We start from the raw sequence: 10,468 nt of genomic DNA, 5'->3' as shown, positions 1-10,468 counted from the left end.
AACTAACTTTTTTTTGCCAAAAATTCAAATGTTGCAAAATAATATTTTGTATTTTTATTATTTTTTTAAATTTCTATCAATAATATTTTGAAGATTGATAATTCTTAAGATAGGGGGGGGGGGGGAGTGGGATACTCCCATCTTTGTATCCGTCCTTGGTAAGAAATACATTCAAAACATTCACCAAATAAGACATTTGTGCATGTTTGGACAAACTATAATTAAAAAAACCCAAAGAAATTGACATAGAACATTATACAATTTTTGTATTTTGTAAAGTTTGTCAGTAATTTGTTCTATCTCAAAAGTCAAAAATCATTTTTTTAAACACTAAATACACAATAATTTTCTAAAAATGGTTTATAAGGGAATTATATATTGACCTTGACAATTTTATAATAACAAAATTTGGTGCAAAGTTTATTTTGAACATTTTTAGGGCTTTTGAAAATTCAAATGCCTTTTTTTCAAAACCATAGTTTAGCGACATAGAACAAGATAATACTGAGGGGACGACTTGTCCCAGCTTGAACAAATTGATTCCTTTTTCCTTGAAATACCACATGGCCAAGAAAACAGTTTCTCTAAAATCGTTAAAGTTATAGGTTTTTAATGTGCACTCTTCATTCCTTATTTTAGTGAACTAAAAATACATTCACAACATTTTATTTTAATTTATAAGATATTTGGATGGTTTAAAATTTATAAACAAACTTATTAAACATTAATCGCTTTGTTACATCTTTGGGTAAATATTGAACATCTGGTACCTTCTATAATGTGAAAATGTTGAGTTGAATGACTCAATATAAGCGTGTATTGCATTTTCTATTAACTTGGTTTCGGTCAAAACAAATACAAAAATTAAATAATTTCCAAATACAAATTCAAATACAAATATATTCAATCGGCATTTTCCAAATACAAATATTTATAACTTAGGTTAAGAAAAAATATAATTTTTATTTCAAGACAACACTAATACACACTAATAACAAGTCTTCTAACAAACACACCTGAGCAACAAATTTATTTTAGTGTCAGAAATGAAAAAAAAAAAATATCTTGGGATTTCCGAAAAAACACTGATTAACTTTTATGGAACTGCAAATACGTTTCGATCAAATACAAATATTTAAGAAATTTTTTTTATCAAATACAATGCAAATACAAATACGCCAAATTAGTCCATTTTTACCAAATACAAATACGTATTTGAACCCAACCATGGTGGTTAGAGCGCTTGCTTTAAAAGAACGAAATCTTGGGCTCGAAGCGAGCTCTGGGCATATTTCGCTTAATCAGTAAGGAAGAAGGCGTGAACTTCCTGTTAAATGCTTTGACAAGACTACAAGGTTCTTTTGGGGTTCCTTAAACAAAATATATTTAAAAAATATGTTTTAATTTCAGTGAAAAGTTTGTGAATCGCAAAATTTTTCCATATCCTATCCAATCCTAAAGTTGTTAAAATACATATCAGGGTTAATTGCAGTTTTAGAAATCCAATTTTCCTAAGTATTCCCTGATGTTCCCCTGTTTTCAAGTACTTTTCCCCTTAGTTCAGGAAAGCTCTAATTTCCTCATATCTTCGTTTTTTTAATTTGGTTTTCGTTTAATAGCATTAGCTTTAAAAATTTTAACACAAAACCACAAACTTTACAAATGAAACATTTCTCTAGTTTTCTTCAGTTGATCTTGTTTGTTGCTAACAACTTTCTTGTCTTGTTTGTTGCTAACAATTTTCTTTGTCAATTGATTTGCTTTTTTTTTGTCAACTTTTCTATAACTATAACTTTAACTTCTCTATCTTTTACGGGGAGATTTTACATTGATGATCATATTGTTTGTGATTTCAAAATTATGTGGTTGAAGATTGTTTGATAGTAAGACATGTACCAGAAAAAATCTGCGCGTGTTCTGATATGGTGTTTAAGGAAACCGTGCATCATTTTAAAAGCTAATTGTTTTAAAATTTCATTGTATTAGTGTTATTCAAAATTTAAACAACTCTGTTTCATTCAAAACAACTAGTTTTAAATGAAATGTCATCAAATCAAGATTAGAAGCGAGAAAAATTTTTGCATTTTCTTGTTGTAAATCCTGGTGTATCAAACAATTTCTAAAGAGTTGCAGATTGCTTTGGGAACAGTGCAAGGCTTTGTGAAACAATTTAAGGACACTGGTACAACCAAAAGGAAATCAGGAAGTGGAAGAAAAAAATGTTTTCTTAGACGAGAACTTGGTAAAAAAATGAAAGATGCCTTAGATAGAAAACCGGATATTTAAGTTCGAACTTTAGCGAATATATTCAAGACAAGTGCTTTCACTATACAAAGAGTAAAGAGAAATTGTGGCTATAAATCTTATAAAAAGAAAGCAAGAAAATGTCGCAATTTGTTGTTCGAAGCTGTTCTATAAAAAATTATGTCCCAAAAAATCTTGTTTGATTATTGACGATGAAACTTATTGTGCTGCATATTTCCGATCTCTTTCAGGACACCAATATTATTCAGCAATTAATCTCAAGAAACTGAATTCCAATTATAAATGCATTGGAATGCAAAAACTCGCTAAAAAGTTCTTCGTTTGGCAAGCAATTTGTAAATGTGGTGAAAGAAGCTCCTGTTTTGTGACTACGGAAACAATTAACACCAAAATATACATAAAAGAATGCCTCAAGAAACGTCTTTTGCCGTTTTTAAGAACACACACGGGTAACCCGTTATTTTGGCTCGATTTAGCATCATGTCACTACTCTGGGACAACTTTAAACTAACTTAGAGAACATAAAATAGATTTCGTTGAAAAACACTGCAATCCATTAAATTGTCCCGAACTACGTCCTACCGAAAGATATTGGGCTCTTGTCAATAGAAAACTAAAGTGCAATGTAAAAGAAGCCAAAAACATTAAAGACTTCGAAAATAAATAAATTAGAGCTATGAAGAAAGTCCAGCCAAAGACTGTGCAAAAGCTGATGTTGAGTGTAAAACTTTGCAAACTTTCTTAAGTGAAATTTAAGAATATTAATATATGTACTTTTAAAATATATATAACATTCAATGTCGAAAAACAATAGTTAAAAAAATATCCTTTAAAATGTCTGCGCAGATTTTTTCTGGTACATGTCTTATATGATCTTTGACTAAAAGTGTTGCTGTCATTAATTTTCATTTAAATTTTATTCCAGTATTTCCTAACCAATTTTTATAAATATGTTGTAACCAATCTTTTTGAATATAGGTCTTTTCTGAAGTCTTACATTATTATATTTAGTTATGTCTTACATTATTATATTTAATTAAACATTTATCTAAATATATAGTTTTTTTTATTATGATTCTCTCCCAACAAGGAAGCAATTACCATTAAGTTAAGATATACTAGAAATAAATGAAAAGAGTTAAAGAAAACAGTTTACAGAAGACTTTAAGAGTTGTAGGTTGTTTAAGCCAGGAAAACATGAAGACGAGAGAGAACCCCTAAGAGATAAAATGCGGGGGAAAAAAACTAGACAAATTTTTAAGTTTTTAGACCATGCAGGAATAGATACAGTAAAAGGATAAGACTTTGCTGAATGACCAGTCTAGCTAGAGTAAGTTTAAGTTGATGGAACTAGAGATAATAGCTCTTTTAAGTAGTATTTGTAGAAAAGAGAAAGAGACGCAACTATATGAAGATAGGAGAGAGTCTCAAGTTGGCAGGCTCAAGTACGTTTAAAATGCACTTTTGGATCTTGTCTAGAGGAGAAGAGCCATTAGAAGAACCAGCCCAAATATAAAAACAGTATTCCGTACAGGGACAATAAGAGATTTGTAGAGGTAGGTAATGGAATCATGATTAAGAAAACGGCAAGCACGTTAAAGAGAAGCAACCTTAGCAAATGCTAATTTAGCAATCGATTGCATATATGATTTTCGTGAGTGGTCAGTAGTGAATGACAATCCAGAAAGTAAAGAAGTGGACTCAGCAAAAGGTTGCCATTTACCAATATAGAAATTTAAACAACATTGCATTAGTTGCTCCCAGTAAATAAAGTAATATAAACTAAATTTTATTGGGGTTAAAATCTAAACCCCAATCTGTTATAGAAGTTTTATTTTATTGTAAAAAACGACCTGTAATGAAGCCACAATGGGTGGTTAGACAAACTGATGCCTTCTTCTTGGTCCAGCCATTTGTTTTATTACTTATGTTATTTTATAAATTGTAACTTTCTACAGCAAAAAAAAAAAAAAAAAAAAATGTAGATAAGAAACAAAACAGGACAAAGGATAGAATCTTGGTTTACCCCAGATGTTACTGGAAATGAAGCAGTTAGTACGTTAGCCGTAGAAAGAGAAGATCGGAAATTGTATTGATTGTCTGACAGTAAGTTATTTGACTCAAGGTAAGATGTTAAGTTTGTTGATCAAAGACTCGAAGACTTTGATAATATAATATAAACAACAAAATATTATAATATTTATAATATATAATTGCTATATATTATAACTTATAAAACCACTGAAGTGAGCAATAATAATAAAGAATCAAAATTTATATATTGCATAACTTTAAACTTTTTCAGGTATTCCCTGATTTTCTAAATTTTTAAAACTTTTCTCTGGTTTTCCCTGAGTGCCACGAACCATGTATATATATTTTGCACGCAGGATGTCACTCACCAACCACATCAGGTAAAAAATGACATTTTCCCACTTCTCCAAGTATATTTTTTGTTTGTTTTGCGGTTACAAAAAACCAATAAAAAGAGGTGTTGCTTATTCCATTTTATCGTCACAATGGATAATTGTTGTCACTATGGATTTAGGTATTTTTTGCTGAATTTCATTTAAATGAACTTATTATCGGCATTTGAAATAATAACAGGAAATATAGTCTATTCCACAAGAGGAAAGATATGATCTACTCAATAAAAGGAGACAAAGGGTTTGGAATTAAAAAATGTAACTAAATTTATTTTCTTTCGAAATGTTGGTTTTTATAAGCAAATAAATTTATAAAATATTCATTTAAAAATATATAAACAATTTTTATATGTACAAAATTACAATTTATATTAAACGTAAACGGCGATCAAACAAGATGATCGATGATATTTCTGACAACATGCCTTTAACTACACATATTTCAGTTAAAAATTCTTTGATATCAATTTTGTTTTTTTGAAAACATCCTTCGTAATGAAACATATATGGGTCACTATATATTAAAGAGTTTTTTTTGTTATAGCATGTATTCTTCATCAGAAGAATGCTCTTTAGCAGTGTTAGAAATTTCTAAGTTAACTTTATCGCTAGCCATTTCTATATTTTTCATCCAATTTTTTTTCTCTTCTGGTGAGGGTGATATTAAAGTATATGCTGATACCGGCTGATGATAACGATTGTAGTGTAAAACACAGAAAGCATTTTTAACAGGAACTAAAATAAAGAAAAAGATTTCAAAGATAAATAAGCTGTAAATGATTTACAATAAATATTAATTCCTATTTTGAAAAACTATATTTTTTACTTTAATTTTAAATAAGAAAACTTACGAGACTGTTCGTCACAATTATATAATCGCAGCCGATCTAGAGGGATAGGCTAGAGATAAAAAACAACTCAAAAATTACAAAATAACAAAACATGCTAATAGAATCTCCACGAATTGTTAGAAAAAAACTAACCTGTTTATAAACAGTGTATTGAGCAGATGTGGGTTCCCAAGTTGGAAACCTTCTTCTGGACATATCAAATGATTTAATTTCATCAGATGCGCTACCACTTCGTCTCTAATACATTTATATATATGTATATAACTATACAATTTTATGTATATGTATATGTATATAGTCTCGATGTTTGAGATAGCTAACTTCTAGACATAGAACAAACTCCAAACAATTATGCTTACACTTATGTCAAATAAGGATGCTTTGCAAAAAATTGTGATTGTTATAGCCTTGGAACAAAAAAACCCTAAAATATTGGCCACAACTGCTCCTAAAGTGAAAGCAACAAGATGTTAAGATATTTTATGGACTATTATTTAATAAATTCATATTCATCGATAAATTTTTAAATTCATCGATAAATTTTTAAATTCATCGATAAATTTTTAAATTCATCGATAAATTTTTAATTTCATTCAATAATCTCTTAGCGTTCAAAAGTTATGGCTTTGTAAAATTTGTAGACCCCTCAAATTGAGGGGGGTTCAAACTTTACATAGCCATATTTTGAATGCTAAGAGATTATTGTATGAAATTTAAAATTTATCGATGAATATAAATCTATTTTATTTTATCGATTCGTAACTCTCACATTTGGGGCAGTTGTGGCCAAAATTTTAGGGCTTTTTTGTTCCTAGGCCCTAATCATCGCAATATTTTGCAAAGCATCCCTATTTGTATATAATTATTACATAATTAACATTGTTGTGTGTATAAATATAATTTACCTAAGTATAAACATATAAATGTTTGGAGTTCCATGTCTAGAAGTTAGCTCAAACATCAAAAAATGCTGGATCCGCCCCTGATATATATATATATATATATATATATATATATATATATATATATATATATATATATATATATATATATATATATATATATATATATATATATACATATATATATATACATACATATATATATACATATATATATATATACATACATATATATATATATATATATATATATATATATATATATATATATATATATATATATATATATATATATGCGCATACACAAACACACACATATATATATTGAAAAAATCTTTTTTTAATTTATAAGCATTTTTTTAGTTTCTCATTTACTATTATTTGATTTGTTGTTGTAGATTTCTTTATATTAATAACAGTAGTAATAATAACAAAAATAACAATAATAAATCTAAACAACAAGTACGATTTATAATAATAATAACTGTGAAAGTTGTCAAGACCTCCACACTCCACAGAAGCAGGGACGGATCCAAGGGAAGGGATAGGGGGTATGCATCCCCCCCCAACCAATATTTGAAAGTCCTAAAATATTATAGAAATTAAAGACCTTTTTTTTAGGAGATGCAAATGTGGTACAAAATATAAAAATTTTTTTTCGGCAATTAATTTTTTAAAATTATTGCATATCTGCTACAATGAGCTTTTAAGGGTAAAAATCAACTGGTGTGAGCTAAGGGTAAAAATCAACTGGTGTGAGTTGTGGCAACTCACACCAGCTGACAGGAAGCTCTTGCTTCATATGTCACACCATATGAAGCAAGAGCTTCTTCTACGTTATAATTTTTGTTTTATACATCTAAAAATAAGTTAAAAAAAGTTTAACATGCATAAATGTGGCATATCTGCTACAAACAACATAAGCAAGCTATTTTATTCATTTAAAATTATAAAAAGTAAAACAAACTCTTCCAAAAACTTCTTTAACCTTTTTTATATTAAAAAAAACATTCTTTTCGTATCTTAACAGTTATATAAAAGTAAGAAATTCACATTACAGACAATATCGAAATTCTTTAAAATTAAGATTTGAGTGTTGGTGTTTGTCTTGATAACACAAACTAATAATATTCAAATTAATTAGGTAATGTAAGCATGGTGCAAATATGCCACAATGGTCATTTTTGACATGAATAGATTACCCATACTCAAATGCCAGGCAAGTAAAAAGTTTGTAGCAGATCTGCTCTAAAGGGATAATGTTACACAATGAATAAAATTCATTGTGTGTAATATTATCCCTTTAGACAAGTTTTTTTTTTGAAAGTTTTTTTCTTATGGCTTTGTTATTTCTAATACAATTAGTCTTAGAAATAACAAATTAACTTACAAGATAAATGTTAATGTTATAAGACAAATATTAACATTTATCTTATAACATTAACATTTATCTTGTAAGTTAATTTTACTACAAATTGTCCAGATATTTGTCTTTTACAAACAAATATTTTCTGAGCATTTATTTGTATAAAACATTTCCTTTATTATTATACTAAACGCTGTTAAATAAATAATTTAATAAAATGTAAAGATTTCAATAAAGTTTATTTACAGAACTCCAAAATGGCTCCTAGTGAATGCTAAGTGTTAAATCAAAATGGATCCTAGTGAATGCTAAGTGTTAAATTAAAATGGATCCTAATGAATGCTAAGTGTTAAATTAAAATGGACGTTTAATTTTTTTTTAACATAGCTATTTTTATATCTGTACTCACTAAATTGAATATATTTAACATAAAAGCACACAAAGCCTATTTAATTATGCAACAAGGTTTTGCTCGCAAAATATAGATGGATAAATGTCATTTGAAACAACAAATTATATATACATTTAAACAATCATGCTATATATATATATATATATATATATATATATATATATATATATATATATATATATATATATATATATATATATATATATATGTTTTAAAACATTAAAACACAGATATATATTGCTATTTGTAGAATTTTATTATTATTTATTCAAAAATATAGTTAAGAGTTTATTTAGACCTTAAAGAGTTGCATTTAACAATTATAAATACATACATATAAGGTTTTGTTCATCATCAGAAATCACTTGAATCACTCCTGCTACTGTTGCTAAAATTCTTTTTTCAAATTCAGTCTAACAAAAGTTCAAAATTCTTATCAATACTCTCGAACAATTGCTTAAGTAAATCTTGCTGTCTTTACTGCTGAAAAATGCTATCTGTGCTTCCAATTTTACAAAAATTCTAAAGATCACTCTAGAGTACCAAAAGAATCCATCTCTATATTAATGATCTTTCTTAATCTTACCTCTATGGTGGCTCTACTTGCTGATGATGCAACTTTACTTAGGTTAGTTAATAGGTTTTAACAAACCTATTAACTAACCTAAGGTCCAAAAATATATACATCATCAAAAATAAAATGTGCAATAAATTGTGAAGCGATTTTTATAGAGCAAATTACTGGGTGATTTATTGTGCATTAATTTTTATCTAAAAAAATTGCATGCAATTCAATGCAATTTTTTATCATTATTATTTGCATAATCAAAAACAGTTGCTTTTGTGCTTATGCCGATGCAGTATTCTGGAATTTAAGTTTATGGTTTATTAGAAAAATTAAAGTACACCATACAAGAGCGTGTATATATATATATATATATATATATATATATATATATATATATATATATATATATATATATATATATATATATATATATATATATATATATATATGTATATATATATATATATATGTATATAAATATATTTTTATTCATATATATATATTCATATATATATATATATATATACACAGTCAGCAAAATTTCCATAGTTCCATGTATTTATTGCAAATTTTTATGTGGAAGTTATTTATAAAATTAACCACAAAAATTATATTTATTAGACCTATTGCAAACAAATGTTTTAAATATTTTAAACACTTAATAAGAGTTGACTGAAGTTTAGATAAGATTTTGATTTGTTTGTTTTATATGAAAGTTTTGTGTATTTTTAATTAAGATTTGTTATTTAATTATTGCAGTGCCACATGGAAGAGTATTAAATGAGGAAGAAAAAGCAGAAATTGTTGCTCATAAAGATATAGGTTTGTCCAATTGACAAATTGCAAAGAAAATCAAGAGGTTTCATCATGCAGTAAATAATTTTATAAATTTAGGTGAAAATTATAACCAAAATTGCCCTAAAGGCGGAAATTAAAAAGTTACCAGAAGACAACATTCTTTCATTTTGCGTTTGGAGTCATCCAGAGTAAAAACAGCAAGATAAATAAGGACTGAACTGGAATTACCTGTGACCACAAGACGTGTCCAATAAATTTTGTCAAAATCAGGACAACAAGTGGAAAAAAATAATCACAAAACCACCATTGACAAAAAAACATACAAGGTCAAGATTTAGGATTGCCATGGACCACATGACATGGGACGCAGAATGGGAAAATGTTTTTTTTTTTTAAAGAAAAAAAGATAGTATTGCTATGAGTCGTAACTTTGGAGGAGGGACAGTTATGGTGTGGACTGCATTTTGTTTCCATGGCAAAGTTCCAATATGTTTTATTACAACAAAAATAAATGCAAGAAGTTACGATGTTTTAGAGGATGTTTTAATTTAGATTATTGAAAGTTTACCTACTGAGAATTGGATTTTCCAACAAGATAATGTGGCAATTCACACGGCATGAAGTGTAAAACAGTGGTTCCAGAAAAAAAATATACATGTTTTGAATTGGTCATCACCCAAATTGAAACCTAATGGAAATTTATGGGAATATTGGCATGAACTATATATGGAAATTCTCGAAAATATAATACGATACAAGAACTTAAAACTTCTATCCAACAAACATGGAATGGTATTTTGAAAGTTTGTTTGAAAAATCTTTTAAAAAATATGAAAAACCTAATCTTTGAATTAATTAGTGTAAAAGGTGATGGTACACA

At 27.5% G+C, this 10,468-nt stretch overlaps 1 protein-coding gene across 11 annotated transcripts in view; it reads right to left on the bottom strand.

Moving 5' to 3' along the window:
- Positions 1-4,958: 4,958 nt before the first annotated feature.
- Positions 4,959-10,468, bottom strand: part of LOC100210575 (pleckstrin homology domain-containing family G member 7) — a 68,144-nt gene continuing 62,634 nt past the window's right edge. For all 11 annotated transcript variants that reach the window (XM_065811820.1, XM_065811821.1, XM_065811828.1 and 8 more), the window contains 3 exons: positions 5,675-5,779; positions 5,543-5,591; positions 4,959-5,426 (listed from right to left, as the gene is read on the bottom strand). In XM_065811820.1, the coding sequence (XP_065667892.1) occupies positions 5,230-5,426; positions 5,543-5,591; positions 5,675-5,779 (351 nt within the window). In that variant the 3' untranslated portion in view covers positions 4,959-5,229. The remainder of the gene's footprint in view (positions 5,427-5,542; positions 5,592-5,674; positions 5,780-10,468) is intronic.

The sequence above is a fragment of the Hydra vulgaris genome, chromosome 12, assembly GCF_038396675.1.
Source record: "Hydra vulgaris chromosome 12, alternate assembly HydraT2T_AEP".
In the NCBI taxonomy this organism is placed as follows: Eukaryota; Metazoa; Cnidaria; class Hydrozoa; order Anthoathecata; family Hydridae; genus Hydra; species Hydra vulgaris.
Note: the sequence above shows the minus strand (reverse complement) of the source record. Positions and strands in the feature narration are given on the sequence as shown.